Consider the following 19,897-nt stretch of genomic DNA (forward strand, 5'->3'; position numbering starts at 1 on the left):
CGGATGGGGACATACAGTATATAATTGTGTGTTTATGTGTGTGTGTGTCTGTATGAGTGTGTATGAATGTGTGTGTGTGTGTTCCTGTACAATAGATTTCTGTTGGCATTTAAATGCTGAGGGTTCAAGCTCAGAGGTCAGTGTTTAATCTGTAATGTAAATGTCTTAAGATTGTGGTCACATTGAGAATCATCATGAATAAACTTTTGGGCGGGGCTTAGTGTCAAGGTACATACTTAGTGTGTGTGTGTGTGTGTGTTCAGATACACAACACTAACAAGATACTTAAAGAGATATTCTTTATTAATCTCCACTTGTGTGAATGTGACACAATGAGTGATATCAGTAACATAATATTGAGACTTATATAATCAATATGGTTCAAATATCCAGAAAACATCATTAAACACCTATCAAGCATAACATTATGACCACCTGCCTAATATTGTGTTGGTCCCTCTTTTGCTGCCAAAACAGCCCTGACCCGTCCTGCATTGTGACACCTTTCTATCAGAACCAGCATTAACTTCTTCAGCAATTTGAGCAACAGTAGCTCATCTGTTGGATCGGATCACATGAGTCATCCTTCGCTCCCCACGTGCATTAATGAGCCTTGGCCGCCCATGACCCTGTCGCCGGTTCACCACTGTTCCTTCCTTGGACCATTTTTTATAAATACTGACCACTGCAGACCGGGAACACCCCACAAGAGCTGCAGTTTTGGAGATGCTCTGATCCAGGCGTCTAGCCATCACAATTCATCAAACTCCCTCAAATCCTTACGCTTGTCCATTTTTCCTGCTTCTAACACATCAACTTTGAGGACAAAATGTTCACTTGCTGCCTAATATATCCCACCCACTAACAGGTGCCATGATGAGGAGATCATCAGTCTTATTCACGGCACCTCTCGGGAGTCATAATATTATGCCTGATCGGTGTATGGTCCAGAGGACATCTACACTGGAGTATAAGCTACTAAACGGCACCATAGAAAAAATAACTCTGGACACGAGATGAGAATGAACTGCACCACTCTCCTTCACTTCCTTTCCGAACTTTGACACAGCCTTTTCTAATAGTGTTTTCTAATGTTTGGATATCCTACGATCTTGCATGGAGACATAATTAGACAAATTGCGGCTAATTAGGAAATATTTTAATCAAATCAAGCTCTAAGCCACAGATTTAATCTCTTAATCTCTGTTAATTTCTGGGCCTAAAAATAACATCACCCTTCTCCAGACCAGCCGACCCCACCTTGCATGCGCGTGTACGAAACGAAGAAGCATTTAATGTCAAAAACTAACACACACACACACACGCACACACACACACACACACACGATGTGTCTACCCGTGTTGTGGCACGTTGGAAAAAACGTGGCACTGAGCTCTTGTGGCAAGTTTAAAACACTCCCTAATTTAGCTTATTAGCCTTTAAAACATCGCCGAAAATATTCTTCTATAATTGGTGCTATCCAATTAACTGTTTTTTAATAAATTTATAAAAGAAAAAACAGACAACAGAAACAGAAAGACGCGATTTCACACACCGGAATTCACCAAATGCACAATAAATACTTACTTACATCAGAAGCCTGAAATACACGGATTATTGGTATTGTTTGAGACTAATCTTAAATAAATAGTATTGGAATCTAAATTCACTAGACCTCTGGTTACCTGAATATGGTCCTATGTAAGAAATACACACTCACTGGCCACTTTATTAGGAACCTGCTTATTTATGCAAATATCCAATCAGCCAATCGTGTAGCGGAAGCAGCGCTCATGCTGAGACAGGTCAGGAGCTTTAGTTCAAGTTCATATCAAACATTGGTGCCAGATTGGTCTACTGATTTCCTAGGATTTTCTTGGAGTACTTTCTATAGATTGAAAGGTATCAGAAAAAACTGAGCAGCAGTTGTCAGGATGGTAACTCAAACAACCACTCGTTACAACTGCGTGAGCAGAGAAGCATCTCAGAGAAACTGCACATAAAGTTTCATATCTGCCTGATATAATCAGCCTGAATCCAACCACCTGCCTCGTATTAACAGTTCAGGCTGCTGCTGCTGGTGGTGTAATGGTATAAGGAATGTTCTCCTGGCATAGTTATAGTCAGGCTTGTTATACCAATGGTGTTTCCTTTAAGTGCTACATCCTGTATTTACACTATATTGTCAAAGGTTTTGGGACACCCCCCCAGAATCACTGAATTCAGGTGTTGTTTTTCAGGGGTTGGCCCCTTACTTCCAGTGAAAGGAACTCTTAATGCTTCAGCTTCATACCAAAACATTTTGGACAATTTCATGCTCCCAACTTTGTGGGAACAGTTTGGGGATAAGCGAGTTTGGTGTGGAGGAATTTGACTGTCCTTACCCTCAACCTGATAGAACACCTTTAGGATGAATTAGAGCAGAGACTCCAGACGAGCCAGGCTTTCTCGTCCAACATCAGTGCCTGACCTCACAAATGCGCTTCTAGAGGAATGGTCAAAAATTCCCATAAACACACTGCAAATCCTTGTGGAAAGCCTTCCCAGAAAAGTTGAAGCTGTTATAGCTGCAAAGGGCGAGTTAACTCTATATTACATTCACGTGCATGGGAATGCAGGTGTCCCAAAACTTTTGGCAATTTAGTGTAACATCTTATCATCTAATGGCTTCTTACAGCATGATAATGCACCATGTCTTAAATGACAATGACAAGTCTTCTCAAATATTTATCTTTACGTCATTTACGTCATTTAGCAGATCCAGGGCAACTTCAATAAGCAATTAAGGGCTCAAGGGCTCAGGAGTAGCAGCTTGGCAGTGGTATGATTTAAACACACAACCTTCCAATTATTAGTCCATCTGAGCTAACACTTTACCCAAACTAGTTCCATGAACATGACACAGCCACTAGATCTGAACTCACTAGAGCACCTTTAGGATTTAAGAGCTGCTTTCTTCTTCATATCCCCCTCGACCAAATGCCACAAAGAACTAAAGCCGTTGAGAGAGCAAAGCAGAATCCTCCTAGCATTAGTCACCAGTGAGTGTGTATAAAACATCTCGGTAAGTAGCATAATTACACAAATGAATAACTCCAGAATATTAAATTACTCTGAACCACAACGCTCTAAATAATGTTATTGTCGCATTTCTAAGCAATTACAGTACCAAACGCATGGCATTTACATTCATAGCTGGTCACAATAGACAAATACAAAGTACAACTCTTTTTTTTGTTTGTTTTGTTTTGTTTTTACAATCATCTGTCTTTCTAAATCTAACATATATATATATATATATATATTTTTTTTTTATTCTAAATCGATTAAAACCGTTATCAATAAATACAAACCAGTAACATTCATAAGTGTATAACAAAAGTGCTACTCTATGGTAACTGTGTTGTGGTGATTTGGATAAACCAATATTGGTATTAAAAAAGAAAAAGAAAAAAGAAAAGAAATATAAAATTCCATGTAAACTAATGTACAGTCTGCAATAAAACTCAGTACCCTTGTAACCAGATGTTGTTCAGTAAAATCCAGTAAAAGTGATTTTCCTCCTATATTTGGAGCGTTCATAGAAGACGGACATTCAAACCAACGTTGGTTTTTTACCAGAAATTCCCATAAATTCTTCTAGGTCTTCTAGGAGAGTGCTTTATCTTGAATTTGTTTTCAGAGGCAGAAAGCACCGGGAGGCGCAAACTACTCACTTAAAGTTCTAACCTGTCCCAGTGAACCCTCTGGTATCTCCAGATTCCAGCAAACACTGTTTTTTGTCGATCTTCCTGTTGATGATGATTGTCAAATAACACAAATGCATTCTCACACCTCGTCCCTTTGTTTCAGGACCCGAACGACCGTAGCCACCACACCTCGAGTGCTTCTCCTAGATAAGTTTCAGAGATGTCTTGGACAGGTCACTATGTATGGTGGACATGGCGACGGTATCGTACTCTTCCTCTCTCGTCGAAAGTCTCTTGCAGAGCCGGAAAGACTGCAGGTCGCGCTGGAAGTTGCGGTTCAGGAAGCCGTAGAAGATGGGATTGATGCAGATGGAGCACATGGCGGTCAGATGGCACAGCAAGAACAGGGGATTGTGGGTGCAGTTCATGGTGGCCTCATGGTTCCAGTCGGAGATGGCGTTGAAGACGTTGAGCGGCAGCCAGCAGATCGCAAAGGCCACCACGATGGAGAACAGCATGACGTTGATGCGCTTTGTCTCGTGGCTGCGGTATTTGTTCTCACGCATTCGCTCCATCACGCTCTTCCGCTGCCTCAGGCGAACGTAGATCTGAGAGGAAGGAGGTGTGAAAAGGGGAAAGACAGGGAAAAAGGTGGAGAGAAAGGTGAAGATATATTAATAAATATATAAATTGTTGGGTTTCTATCTAGCCTCAGGCAATCAGAGTCTGGAGATTTCTACCCTTATGCACAGATACATATACACATAGAAATATTTGGCAGATTTTCACAGTATATAGTTCTGTATAAATTGTTTACATTCCATTACGTTCTCCATAGAATACTATATTTACAATATGTTAACGGATAATATGTATATCTTATACTGTGAGATGTATATCTTACACTCTGAGATGAGTAACTAAGGAAAACTATTTTACTACACACACACACACACACGTCATATACATGTGACAAAAAACGAACCCTGAACCTTGAACCTTGAAAGTGTTAATCATTAATCATGTACAGAATTGTTCAGGCGTTAATTTGTTGGTTGGTGTTGGTTTAGTGCCATATTAATGAGAAGTTCAGAGTGCAGCTACCAGAACAGCGCAGTTACGGCTAGTTAGCCAGCTACGACATAGCAACCGATGCTGCTATTAGCATGAACGTTGACGCTTTAGGGAGCTGATCTGCGGCTGGATGGGTAACCCAAAACAATCTAAGTCGACAAGATCATGTGGTAATTAACGCTTGATAATGCAAGTCGTTCAGGGTGGATGATTACAGAAAAGGGGAAACTCAGATATCTGACACATCAAATGCTGATATTCAGGTCACGTGTGTGTGTGTGTGTGTGTGTGTGTTTTAATGAGCGTCTCTGTCCTTTCCGGTCTCATTTCATCAATCTCTCCGTCCAATTCCCGGATCTCAAAATGACTGAATCAATTGTCTTCAGTCAATTTGTTTGGTGGAGGATTTCGTTATGTCGAGTGATGACAGAGCAGGACCTGCAGATAACAGTATTTATTAACAGGCCTCATGCTTTCGGCTAATTTTCTTCTGGACACACAGGAATGCAGGCGTTCTGAATTGTCATGGTGTAGTAATATGTGTGTGTGTGTGTGTGTTTTATCCCCCCCTTTTTAATCTCTCTTGATCTTCCTCTAGGCTGTAGTTAGATTAGGTTTTTTTGGGTGTGTAGGGTGGTGCAGTTCTGCATGTTTCAGGGTCGCCGTAATTGGGTCGTTTAAAAGATGCGGAAAACCCGGCGGGATCGTGGAGCATTCTAACGCAAGATGACAGACGCTGACGTCACTGCGGGGGGGTTGTATAACGAGCACGTACTGCATTGTGACATAGGCGAGCATGTCTTCCTAATGACTCATAGTCGTCATGGTAGTTGGAGTTAATTGTGTAAGTCTTGATCTGTTCTCACTGCTCGGTGTGTTGCCTCCAGCGCTTGTAAAAAGAAATGAACGTCAGGGCAAGAAGCTTTGAGAAGAAAGAACAGATGACGCAAGGTGGAAACGGCGCAAAACGTCTAGGACGTCCTTAGCCTTATGAAAAAAAGGTCCAATGTCATCTTTCAGACGAGTGGATACAGGAGTGTCAAGAGGCAGAGTAGTAATATTAATGTGACAAACCGTGTCACCTCGGGCTCGTACAGCTTTCCTAAACTACATTTCCCAGTGAGGTAGATGCTTCAAAGTAACTATCATTCATATCAAATGGCTGTACGAACACCGAGAGCTACTGTCACCTGCAATTTTATTCTTTCTCCTATTAAATGTTGTTGTAACTGCACTAGCAGCATCCCTCAGGGACATCTGTACCACAGACAAACATTAATATAAACATACTCTGTTTTAAGGTGGACTTTTAAGGTGGACGACAACACTACTGACTAGCCACTTGTGGCTAGTTTGGACTCATCGCATGTATGGCATCGTGTACATCTTGACTGGTGACAGTTAATCTGTGTGAGGAAAACGTGCGTGTGTTTATAGACATCCCACAAATAGATCACTAGATAATACAATAAATAGCAAGCAGCAGCTAGCTAAGTTACCCACCAAAGTAGCTGCTATGTTAGTCACCTGCATGACACATCAAATTTGTGACTGATTTCACTTTTTTCTGTCAATTTTTTTATGTATGTATCAGCTTTTCTTCCATCACAGAGCAGAGGAAGTTGAAGGTTATCCATTTGCGCCTGGACGATTGCTGCTTCAAATCCCTCAGCTACTCCCGTTTTGGCCTTCAACACATCCACAGGATACTTGAGATAAAAGCATATTTTGCCATGTTGGCTTTTATGGTAAACCTCCACAAGAAAAATGCTAATGCCAGGCGAGCTGTCATTTAGATTCAGAAAGAATAGGGTTTGTTTTTTTTTCACAGCTTGTGTTTAATTAAGTGCAAAGCGAAAATGAGTGGAAGACGAATGTAAATGACTTGGGGCTGAATATCCGCGATCCTCCAGCTAACACTGGCTAATTATTATTGTAGTGATTGCAGATGCTTTCATTTAAATCCCACCAGCGCCATTAACAAAGATAACCCTGTACCTAGCTGGTGAAATGAAGTCTACGCATTAAAGCTCTTGCATTTGTCTTTTATTTATTGACACCTGCACAAAATGGGCCTGTGCTTCTAAAAGCATCAGTCTTACTCTGTCTCACTTTTTACTCATTTTGTTCAGTCATAGCATAATTACAGCCTTCGAGCCTTTGGCCCAATTCCCTCTAATCTTATGCCTCTCTCTCTCTCTCTTTCTCTCTGTCTCTCTCTATCCAGCACCACTGTGAATGTATGTAGCATCTGTGTGCAAGTGTGATGTGTGTTACTGAGCTCATCTGGTAGGGACCTCTGCCTGTCAGCAACTCACACTCCGTCCCACAAAGCCCTATCCGAACCCTTGACAATATCCATTGTAAATAATATGAAGGGCTCTAGAGAGACAGGTATGTGCATGTACTCCAGCTGCTCTGGGAGAATTTTGCATAAGTGTGTTTCTGCGTTTCTTCTGGAAGGGTGCAGATTTTAATCAAGCAGGAAAATGAGAACGATAAGAGGCAGAGAGGGTTCTTGGTAAACCTCCAGTCAGTCATTACTAAGCCTCTGAAACAGACACACACGCCAAAATACTGAGACAGTTCACAGCCACGGCATAAGGTTTGGGTAAATCCAATGTCAGTATAACCGATGCAAATCAAATCCATCCACAGATGCTGACTCATTTCAGACACACTTGTCTTGCTCTCCTTGAGAGGACCTGCCACTGACGTAATTATTAATGCAGTTAATTACACACCTACAGCTCCCTTCAAAAATATTGGAACAATATGACTGGTGTGCTCAGAAACAGCCTTTGTATGCTGTTTTGTCTTTGTCTAGTTGAAAACTTTCTGTCTCTTTAAACCGTGTTCTTGTTTTCTTGACCATGTTGTGTAATTTATTTCCCAATCTGGACTCCCGCCTGTTTCCCTTGTGCTTAATTACCATCACTCTTTAGTGTTATCTGTCTATTGCTTGACCCACTCTGTGGACAGTGATGATGAGTCATGGACTGTCTCTAATAAACATCACACCACTCTTGCTAAGTCTTCACTATTTTAATGCCAGTTTTGGGAAGGTGTTCGAAACACGATAAAGCAACCAGTGAATTTTTCATTTATTTATTTATTTCAACAGTTGAGTTATTTTTTTATTATCTTCTCAAACACAATATAAATGCATTGAGCATATGAAGGGAAAAATACATTCTGTAACCTTTTGTTTCATCATTTTAAAAAACTGATTTTTCTTTAACTTTTTTCTTTTTGGCAAGTATGTGAAAGTTCATGCGAAGTTCTAGGATTTGTCTTCACCATATCAGTGTGTCAATCAGGGATGGGCTGACTGTCCTAGCAGCTCAAAGCTTGGCAGGTTTTTTGGTGTTTGCCTTGTTCTAACAGGCCTCATCACGCTGATAAAGAGCTTTCTAATTAGCTGATAAGGTGAATCACTTGGGTTTAATCTGTGTACCATATTCTCTGAAAGCAGCCGTCCATTTTCTGCACTGAGCAAGATATCGGCTTGGTTCGCCTCTTTTTTCCATGTAGATGAATTCAGAGCTAAACAAACTGCTGTCGTTTGGTGTGACTCACTTTTCAGCAGCCCTCATATAAAGCTAGGGTTCTGTATCGGAGCCTCGATGCTTAAATCTAGGTATATTTTATTGCATTTTGCTTTTACTTTTACTTTTATAAATCTAAAATCCCTTTAATGTGGTTTCAGAAATGAAACATCAGATGAAAAACATCATATTAGCATCTATTCGCCCTTACATTATTATTAACGTTGGATGCTGGTCAGAAAATCTCCAGTTTTTTTGCTACCTTGCCTGTCAAATCCGGCAAAATATGATATACTTAAAAAACAATAATAAAAATATAGCTACAGTATACCTCCTGTTATTTTTTAAAGAAGCAATCTGGATCTGTTTTTCTTAATTGTTAGAGGTACTTGCATTGTATAGCTATAATACAGACCATTATGTCATTCTAAAAGACATAATTTTGGTCTTTCAAAATTTACCGCAGGTGTTTTTCCGCTTTAAATAACTGCTGATTATGAAATGTGCCATGATTTTGTAAGAGGCATCTTTGAGAAACACATTATCGCTGTTATTGCTGCAATCCATCTATACAATATGGTCACCACACACTTTCACAAATGGTTCAATTACTCAACTATTCTGGGCTTAAGTCAGCAGGGCTTCATCAGTGCAGAACACAGCACTACTGTTTTAATGATTTATATGAGTATATGGCCAAATGTTTGTGGACACGTGGTTCTTTTGTCCAAATGTCGCCGCAATATTAAAAGCAGACAATTGTCTAGAATGTCTTTGTGTGCTGTAGCATTACAATTTCACATTTACTGGAACTAAGTGGCCCAAACCTGTTCCATTATATCCCTGCCCACAAATTGAGTTTCATGAGGACATGATATTCCAAGGCGAAATCAGGTGTCCTGAATAGAGCCCTGACCTCAACCCCACTGAACACCTTTGGGATGAATTAAAATGGTAACTGAACCACTGACCTCCTCACCTCAGAGCTTGGCTGTGGTGGGCCAGCAAGGCCTTCTCTACTGGCCTCAACAGCAGTGATCTGAATCACTGACTTGCATTTTAATATATTTAATATATTTTTCCATGAATGTGTATTAAATTATTCCCAATAGCCTATTCTCTACATTTCATAGCTTTTCTCTTGGTTGCAACAAAAATAAATAAATAAATAAATAAATAAAATGTCCATGTATTTACTTTTTGTAATCATATTCTCCAGGTTGAGTTACATCCCAAACCATATACTACTAGACATGTAACATTTCTACTTAGCATGCTGAAGGCAGTTTAGGACACAGCCCTGAATTCTTGAAAGCTCTCATGGGTTTAATTTCAAGAATCTCAAAACAGCATAGATGCCTAATTCTTTCATCCTGTTGTTTTAATGAGAATATCTTTACTTTTGCTTGCTTGCTTGCATCACTAATGCTTTCTTTTGATGTCTAGCTTAAAGCCTGTAATGCCATGTCACGGCATAACAAGCTCTGTGCCTCATTACTAAGTGCTATCTAGTGAAAAGCCGACATGTCCTTACCTTCAGGTAGCAAATGAAGATGAAGGCCAGGGGTGCCACATACTGCAGCAGCAACATGGTGGTTGTGTAGGCAAGCTTGAACTGGCGTGAAGGCCACTGCTCTATACACACCACCTTGCCTCGGTAGTGCTCACGCAAAAAGGCAGGCAGCTGCTGCAGGGGTGCATCAGTGGTAATGGAGAAGATTAGAAAAGGCATGGCAGTGAGTAGAGCCACACCCCAGGTGAAGCCAACACCCACGCAGGCATGGAATGCGCTGGGTCTCCAGCCACGTGGTCGCACGATCAGCTGGTGGCGCTCGACGGCAATGAGCACGAGGGAAAAGATGGAGACTGAGACAGAGGTGCACTGCGCTAGGCTGTTGATCTTGCACATGGCACCACCAAATGCCCAATGGTCCATAAACGTGTAGGCAAATGTGAACGGCAGGCAAACAAATGCCATCAGCAAGTCAGAGGCTGACAGGTTAGCAATAAGCACGCTAGTTGCGTTCGAGAGTTCACGTTGGCGCCAGATCAGAACAATCAATGCCAAATTGCCAGTCACTCCCAGCAAGGCTACAGCAGAGTAGGCTACAGCAAGGGTCACAAATAAGGGCTTGTCAGCTTGGCACTCATCACCATGAAATGCTGAAAAGTTGGCAAGCGTACAATTGAGCGAGGAGCAGTTTAGGATGGCAGGAGGTGGGGCAGGAGGGAGAAGATCAGGGTAAGGCATTGTGTATTCTTTTTCACTTTAATTGGAGGGCTGCTTTAGCTGTAGGTCCTCATCCTGGACGTGGCTTTGACCTTATGAGATGTAGCAGAAGGCACTGTCCAAAAAAAAAAGAAAAACATGGTATGAACAAAACATTCCAATGATTCATTAATTGGGTCTAAAAAAAAGTCTGACATTATTTATTACTCATCAAACTGCAAATACTTTAACAATGGCATTATTACTAAGCAAACACAATTGGCTTCAGACTGCGTTTCAACCCCATTTTGTTATGCAAAAAGTTGGACTTTAAGAGCCAGCAAACTATGGGTTTTAGGACCCAAAAGACCTGCTTCATGCAATATACAGCAGGGACTCAGTACAGGTATTCAGTTTTTTTTTAGTTTTTTTCACCTTTAGTGGCTTAATGCAGAACTAGTTTCAATCACAACATGGGACAATACCAACCTACCAGTTGGCATCCACCAATCATGTGACATCCACCTTTCATGCTTCCTTCGTGTCAAAAAAAACTGTATCTTTTCAACCTGCTGCTCATGCTGATTCACAGTAAAGCACCTATCCACCCCTTCAACTCTCAGACACCATTGATCGGCTAGTGGCACTTTGAGTGATAGGGGAGGGAGTATACCATCCCTCCCATCCGGGCATTTTTGTTTTCTTAAGGTTAACGATTTTTCTGTAGGTGCTTGTGCTGGTCAGTGCTTGGACACTGACTTTTAAACTCTTTGAGCAGCAGCTGGTCATATTGATATTAGACATCTGATTCATAAAAAATATATATCGGAATTAAGCTTTAATTATTTTCACTGTATATTCTGCATTTGCTATTCAGCTAAGTTTTTGCACTTGCCTCTGCCAACAAGCAGTGCCTGACTGCAAGGCTGATAATATTACACGTTAGCCCTCCTGTACTTTCCTTAAACCTGAAATAGTCTTTTTTAGTCTGCTGGATCTGTGCCATTCAACTGCAGTGAACAGGAAAAAACACAAATAACCCAAATATTTAATGCCAGCTAAAACAATGGTACTCCTAGACCCACTGTTTTCCCCCCAGGAAACAGTTTATCCCTTTTTACTTTATTTATTTATTTAATTTTAAAGCCATGCCATCTTTATAAGCCTATTAAAATTTGATTTTTTTTTTATGAGTACAGTATGCGTGAACAATACTCCACAGCTTATATATAATAATCTGAGCAGCAATTTGATTCTATGTTGAATGCCATATTACGTATTTGGGGAATGTGCAATATTCTGGGTTTGGGTTTAATATTGTGCAGAAAGTTCATCATTCGGCCCTGCTGATATCAGATTGTACCACAGGTCCCGTTTACACGTATCACCCGAGACCGGTGTAAATATTATGGAATAATATGAAGGAAGAACGCAACACTGTAACACAGCGGCATGTCTCTGATGCCAGAACATTACTACTGATTTTAGTTTTAGTTTAATGGTGCACAATTTGCTGTATTGCTGAGCTGCTTTTTTTTTTACCTTTGGATTAAGCACCTTTATTGTTCCGTATCATATTTAATGAAATAAACTAATTTGTGATGGCATACAATGTTCATTTTAACCCTGCAGCAATTGCTTTTAAATAAGGTTAAATGTATTAGTAAGTAGGGGCTCCAACCCTTGTCTATGGGAGTGGCACATTTAGGAAAAGTAGATATAGTGTGGGCCGGGAGGTAATTATAAGATATTATTACATTACACATTTTCCTAATTAGTCATCGGTTCTCATGAGAAGCCAGATTAGAAAATGAATCGCGTTATCAAGATAACAAAATGTTGCTACAATTTCTTTAGCGCTATAATTCCATCACGTCTCTTTTTTCACTCCCATTTCATGCACATTCATGCTTTTCAGTCAGGAGATGGTGAGACTGACAGGACTATTTTCTTGTCTCCAAGCTTGCCATTAGCATCGTCTAAAAACGCCAAGCAGCCTGCGCTCTCTTCAAAGGCCGTTCCCTAAACAGCGGCGTTCTACAAAGTGATCTTAACAGCGACCGGCTATTAAGGTAATTGAAAGCTCTCTCAAGCGAAGTCCATTAAATGTCACGTTAGAATGAGTCTTGAAGATGTCAAGTAGAATTATTGAAATGATTTTGGACTGAACTTAAACAACCGCATCCTGAATCATCGCCATAACGTCTGTGCCAATCATCTTGTGTTTGTGTAGGTGCAGGAGCGTGAGAGACGGAGACAGAGACACACAGCAACACACAGACTGGAGAGAGAGAGAGAGAGAGAGAGAGAGAAAGAGAGAGAGAGAAAGAGACCACTACATGATTTATTACTGATAAAAGAAATTTGGGCTAATATTTGCTGTATTTTATAAGCTATGAAACTTCAAAGTTGACATATGGCCTACTTCGTGGCTTGTATTACTTGTCACATGCTTCACTGTTTGATGTTCATAAACAATTGGCCAGACATCACATGAGTCACATCGATTATGGAGGTGTACATAGTTTGAATTATCATGAAGACACGAAGGCAGTGCCCACTTTGTTCCCGTTTTCTGATTTTCTTTCGAAGACTGGGTTTCGATTTTGTTTGCAATGAAACACAATCATTTATTTTTCCAGTCTGTGACTCGATTCATTTCGACGCCATAAGTGGATCAAATAAAGGCAGGACTAAAGGCAGGACCTTCTCCCAGAATAACACACAGGCCCAAAAATAGTTCGCTGTTGTCTTACAAGCAAGAAAAAATTCGGCGATGTGACCTGCTACATCCTTCCTCTCTTAATCTCTCGCTCCCTCATCATGAATCATCAAGAAGCTTCCAGCTAGGCGACTGGTTCACAGCAGCAACTACATTTGACACCTAATAACCATCTGAGAAATACTGCCTTAGATCATTCAGGCAAATAAATTATGTAATGCAATATATTATATATTACATAACGCACTCTTTTTTTTTTTATTCATTGAACTGAGAATGTAAGTCAAGTTCTATTTAAATGTGAGAATCTCTTCTTGAAATAAGAAGAGAGATGAATGGTTTGGAATCTAAAACTACTGAACAGCAGTTAAGGTATACTGAGTAATACAGTTGTATTGAAATAAACTATCTAATTCAAAAAAAAAAAAAAATTAAGTCAGTAAATGTTAATACGCAACCAACAAAGAAAAAGTACAATAGTAATTACGGCATGTGGAAAAGGAAAAAGTTTGGACCTCCTTCCTGTTAAAAACTTAATTATCTTGTTAGGCCTTAATTGACTTCTACATGACTCAGATTAAGAATTATCATTAGGAATTGGCGGCTGATAACATTTCCAACGTTTCCACAACATAATACGATCTCTGACCATTCAAACCTAACGCTAAACCGAACACAACCGTGTGATCTTCCAAGCAGGTGGCTGAGGATCTGAACATCAATCTCACTGATGCCTGCAAAGCAGATACAAGGATATCAAAGCATTTCCAGCAACGGTCCCAAACGTCATTAAGAAATGGAGTTTAAGGGGAAAAGTCAAGGATCTAGAAGACCACGAAGGCTAAAAAAAATAAAAAATATATATACACTACCAGTCAAACGTTTGGACACACCTTTTAACTCAGTGTTTTTTGTTTAGGGATTTATTTTCTACATTCTAGAACTATACTGGAGATTTCAAAACTATGAAATAACACACATGGACTTAAGTAATCCATATGTAATGACAACAAAAAACAGTCCGTTGTTATTTTAAGACACGAAGGTCAGGTGTTCTGGAATAGTAAGAATAGTAAGAACAGTATTGTCAAGTGCATTTGCAAAACCCATCAAGCACCATGATGAAACTGGCTCACATGAAGACCATCCCAGTAAAGCAAGACCAAAACTTACCTCTGCTGCAGAGGAGAAGTTCATTTAGAGTTACCAGCCTCAGAAATCACCAATTAACAGCACCTCAGATTAGAGCCGTTTTGAAGGCTTTACAGACCATCAGTAGCAGACATATCTCAATACCAACTGTTCATACGAGATTATTGTGTATTTCGGCCGCCTTCAGCATTGTTTTACAATGTAGAAAGAAATAAACATCAGGAAAGACCATGGAATTAGAAGGTGGGTCCAAACTTTTGACTGGTAGTGAACATGAAGGTCTAGCTGTCACAGGAGCATTGTTTGCACAAACATGCACAAAATCTGCATGGAAGAGTCATGAGAATGTAATCACTATCTAGATAAACTAGAGGTATTTTAAATACAAAGGGTTGTGGGCTGATGGACAAAAATCACCTCTTTGGCAACAGTGACTAAAAGTATGTTTGAAAAGTGCAGTATTTGATTGAAATAGTACCTTGCCATGTGTTATGCCTGGGGTGGATCTACTATGCTTCGTGACAGCCAGTGACACAGAAAACACAGATGTAAGAATGGACTCAGAATATTATAGAAACAAATATGTCAGTCAATTGAGAAGCTGAAGCTGAAAAGAGGCTTCTACAATGGCCCAAAACATACTTCAAAAAACCTTTTAGGAATGGTGTCATTGTCATCCCTCACTATGGGTAGGTCTTAATTATGCTGTGCAGGCAAGACAGGCCCAAGAATAGCTCAGAACTGGAAAGATTCTGCAATGAATAGTGGTTGCAAATTTCTAAAACACGAATAGACAGACTCCTAGCTGGCTACAGAAAGCATTTCCTTACATTTAGATATACCACAAGATCCTCTACTGTTGGATGATTCCACTCTCCAGCTGAATGCTCATCAACAAAGGACCTTATTGGCAGCAGGTACTATTTTGAAGTTATGGATACAGCCATCCACTCCTGCAACTTTCACTTGGCTTATCTTATTTTAGAGACATTGTCTTGCTAGAAGGCACCAGGCTCAACGACGCAAAGGACAATACTATTTGAAGCTGGTCAAACATTTCTGTGATGATGCCAGGTCGGCTAAACAAGATGAGGTCCTTACTATGCTTCTCTGAATTTATTTTCATTTTTACTTTCCTTTCCTATTTCTTTTTACAAGTGGACAGTTTCATGGCATCCATTTGTATATAGTTCACTGGACCGTGATACATGTCCCTGATGTGTACTAAACTGAATAAATGCATAAAAAAAATTGCAAGCTGTCAAAATAGGTCTTACTAAGTACTGACTTAAAGGGGTGCCCAGACTTTTGTACACACCACAAGTTAATCAGGTATAAAATAGCTTTGCGCTAACATTTGTTAACAGAAATTGTTAACACTCACATGTCACTCACATGAATCAAAAAAGCGTGTTGTAATGACGTCACACAACGTGTCTTGGACAAAATCTTTCCATTTTTTTAAATAATCGTTAATAATATTTATTTAAGAAATCACGAAGTGTGGTTGATTTTGTGTTCATTTCTGCAGGTGAAAAATCGCTAAATCCTTTGGGGACTGTTCAAGAAGCCTTATATTTGGCAGAAAACTCGAATTCAGCATTGCTGTGGTGTAAATAATCAAAGGATGACTAATTACACTATCTGATTATACACGGAACAGGGTAACAGAGTCAGTGTTCACTTTGCTATGTTTATAAGAATATTAGCTATGCATTTTTTGACCAAAATGTAAAGTTAATAAGCTTAATCTTAAAAAAATTTCCACGCCCTGACAAAGACAGTGTATTTTAAATCATCCGCAATGACCTCAGTGATGTGTTTCACCGCTGTTAATATCCAGAAGCATATCAGACAAAAGAGAAAGACATCGAAAAACAATATGTTTCCGCTCAGAAAGTAAATCACCAGGCGAGAGAAATACTGAAGCTCAAGACACACATGCAACCTCTGAGTCACTGATTAGAGACAAAGACGTCCAAGGGAAGCAGGATGAAAGGGCAAAACTGGGATAATGAATACAGGCAAGAATAAGAGCGAAAATGGAAGAAGAGGGAGAGAGAATGATCAAGAGAGAAGATAGATGATTGGCTGTGGGGAGCTATGGAAGGAGGTGTAGAGAGAGAGAGGGAGATGGTGTTAGTGCAAATACAGTAGGTCTCATTCAAAGCCTCACTTTTAGCTGTGAGTACAGTGTGCTCTTAGAAGCTATGGATTTTTCCTGGCTTAGCTATAATCACACTCTCCTTCAAATGTGTGTGTGTGTGTGTGTGTGTGTGTGTCTCCATCACATTGTATTTCTTAGAGAGACCAGCTTAAGGCAATATTTGATCCTAGTAATTTACAGTAATATGTATTCTCTCTCTCTCTCTCTCTCTCTCTCTCTCTCTCTCCACACACATCCAACTTTCATAAGCGCCACCAAACCATGACCATTCCTCTCCTGACACAAAATAAACTTTGATATTTTCCCCACCCAACACAATGTTTATAAGCCACCATAAGCACAGGACCTAATAGGCCACTAAACAACTAAACCCATATTTCATTTTGGCGTAATGGTTCAGACATATCCTGAAGGTGTAGGGCATTTCAGCTTTCCCTGCCTAACGGCGAGTGCAGCTAATACCAGCGGATGTGAAAGGTGAAAGGTTCAGAGAAACAATGTGCAGCAACAATGTTTTTGACTTTAGATTTATGTTTTTTATACACTGGACAGTCGAAGGTTGTATCTTCACGTTTCTGTGATGGTGTGTGCTCTCTGTGAGCTTCAAATTCCTGTTCTTGGCTGAAAGGAGTGGAAGGAGTGTAAAGCCTGAAGATTTCAATGGCTCTGAGATGCTTTTCTGATCTTTATGTTTGCAAAGAGCAATTATTTGAGTTACTATAGACCAGCTTTTCCTTAACTAGGTGTTTCCAGTTATAGAGCTGACTCTCAGTGGGATGGTTTGGTTGAACCAAATTGTGTGAACTATTAAAACTGTTGTGCGTGGAATATCGCAGGAGTTCAGCAGTGTCTGAACCACTTCACTATCACCAACAACCATGCCATAAATGAGCCAGAGAAGAAACTCTATCATGCCCCTTTCCCTAAAATGCCATTGGAGAAGAAACTAAGGAGACATTCTCACACGCTTTCACATATGTTAATTAAAAAAAACCAAAACAAGACACTTGTTGGTTGCAAAAGTATTCACCCCTCCCAGGGTCAATATTTAGTACAGATTCACATCTTCTAGGATATCCCTGTATCAGCTTTGCATATAAGGATGCATTCATTTTAGTAAAACTGAATGGAGCTCCATGTCACAGGTGCGCCCTTTTTTTTTTTAACGCACAAACAGGTCAAAGTACAGCCGGTGCATACTTTATCCACTGCAGAATTGCCATCATTAGAAATACCGAGGGATTTTCTACAACATTTCCTACAAGTGATCGTTTTTTATTTAATAAACAAACCCTGAAAGACACCCAAATACAAATAAATCACGCGCGCGCAACAGGGAATATCATTTATGGAAATAATCTGAATTAATTGGCGTTCAGCCTTTCAACCTTTCGGCGTCAGACTTTATCGTTACAACATGAAAAGCAGAAGACTAGAGAGAGAGAGAGAGAGAGAGAGAGAGAGAGAGAGAGAGAGAGAGAGAGAGAGAGAGAGAGAACATCATGACAGTGCGTTATAATGTTTTTTTTTTTTTTGCGGACTTACCTGCGCTTTCATGCAGCCTCTGCAGACTGAGAGCTTCCACACTGGTGCCAAGACTTTCTATAACACACTAGGCTCAGTCAACCCACACACACGGTCAGGGTGACACACACACACATATACACACACACAAACACGCACGCTCGTGCGCGCGCGGTCACGGCGGCATCACGCTCAAGCATCCTCCTCAAAGGCTCTTCAGAACTCAGAATGTCATATCTCTCTATCTCGCTCTCGCTCTCAGTGTGTGTGTGTGTGTGTGTGCGCGCGCTCGCGTGCGTTCATGCGCGTGTCTCTGCGGGGACGTGAGTTGGTACGTTGGTTTCTGTGCGTCCAAGCGTGTATGCGCATGCATGGATGTTCCGCGTGCATGTGTTAATGCGCCCCTGTGGCAGATGAGGACGCTGGGACAGACTGGTGAGTCGTGTCTCAGTGGCAACCTAAACCTAAGGGGTCTCTGAATGCAAGCCAGAAAACGCGTTCCCATGTGCTTGCATGGATAAATGGGTGTCCTGATTTTTCCTGGGGAAAAAATAAGATGGTGCATGTGCTGAATCCAGTCAGCCTAGACGCTGAAATGATCAGCTCGAGACGTAGTGTGAGTGGGAATGTATAAATCATGAGCAATACAAAGAGTGTGTGTGTAAATGGGACGCTGTTTATACCAGAGTTAAATAACCTACCTATCATGTACACCTGCTGGCCTTCTTATCATGAACCTTGCACCTTGTCTGTCATTGTGCACAATTTGTCAGCCAGACATTCCTCTGTATATCAGTAGAAAACCACCACTGGCTCACCACAGACATGTTAGTGGTTTATCAGATGTGTATAGCCTTCTACACAGCTCCTGACATCCTAGCCAGTGAATAGGTCAGTGTCTGGTGGTGTCTATCTATCCATCACTGTGTAAATACGTCTAGTCCTGGCCGTAGATCAACATAAGAAGCTTTCATTCATACAAACATGAGTCTACTATAACATTAGTTAGCTAGCTATGTAAAGTCATGAATAAATAAACTCACAGGTCAGTTACTTATAATATAATAAGAAATACCTGTACACCTCCTTCCAGGTTTGGTGAACCAGTGTCCACTGTAGCCTCCGAGTCCTGCTTGATTGACAGGACTGGAACCTGGTGTGGTCTTTTGCTGTATTAGCTCATATTCCTCATGGTTGGCCTGCGATGGACTGGCGACCTGTCCAGGGTGTACCCCTGCCTTTCGCCCAATGTGTGCTGGCATAGGCTTCAGCAGATCCCTGTGACCCTAATTAGGAATAAAGCGTGTATAGAAAATGGATGGATCCCCCATCATGGTTTGATATGTTGCTCTTGGCAGCTTAAATCAGTATGGCCAATCTCCTCTAACCTGTCCCAGAGATCTGCTGTGTGAGAGTTTCTGCATTTTCTGAAACTGACCTGTCTAGCACCAGACCACATTGAGTTTGGTGTCCCATCCAGGGTGTCCCCTGCATTGTGCCCTGAGTTCCCAGGACCCCTGCGACCATGTGGTACAGAAAATAGATAGATGGATTTCATGTAATTAGACTTGAAGGACTACAGATACACCGTCCTGTTACTCTAAAAGCTACATGCACCCTCGCAGGTAAAAGATCATAAAAATACAAAAGATGTCCCCTAGAGAGTACCACCCCAGTGACAAAGAAAGGTACAGTTTGGCTTCATTGTCTCTGAGAGTGCAGGATAAGCTGATAGATAAGAGCACTTTCATGTACTTTTTCCCAAATTGCATCTGAAACAGCACATCAGTATCTTGTCTAGCACGGCCAGC

At 40.7% G+C, this 19,897-nt stretch overlaps 1 protein-coding gene across 1 annotated transcript; it reads right to left on the reverse strand.

Annotated features, from left to right (window-relative positions):
- Positions 1-315: 315 nt before the first annotated feature.
- On the reverse strand, positions 316-18,388 carry npy1r (neuropeptide Y receptor Y1). Its single transcript, XM_058384136.1, has 3 exons — positions 18,108-18,388; positions 9,847-10,657; positions 316-4,298 (listed from the first exon to the last, which is right to left on the reverse strand). The coding sequence occupies exons 2-3, from the start codon at positions 10,561-10,563 to the stop codon at positions 3,894-3,896; spliced, it is 1,122 nt and encodes a 373-aa protein (XP_058240119.1). The 5' UTR covers positions 10,564-10,657; positions 18,108-18,388; the 3' UTR covers positions 316-3,893.
- Between the last annotated feature and the right edge of the window lie 1,509 nt (positions 18,389-19,897).

The sequence above is a fragment of the Hemibagrus wyckioides genome, linkage group LG29 (genome assembly GCF_019097595.1).
Source record: "Hemibagrus wyckioides isolate EC202008001 linkage group LG29, SWU_Hwy_1.0, whole genome shotgun sequence".
NCBI lineage: Eukaryota > Metazoa > Chordata > Actinopteri > Siluriformes > Bagridae > Hemibagrus > Hemibagrus wyckioides.

Excerpts from the sequence above, each read along its gene's own strand:
- npy1r (XM_058384136.1), bottom strand. The coding sequence starts at position 10,563 with ATGCCTTACCCTGATCTTCTCCCTCCTGCCCCACCTCCTGCCATCCTA. Across the intron at positions 4,299-9,846 it reads TCTTCATTTGCTACCTGAAG|ATCTACGTTCGCCTGAGGCA; the intron begins GTAAGGACATGT and ends CCTTCCTCTCAG.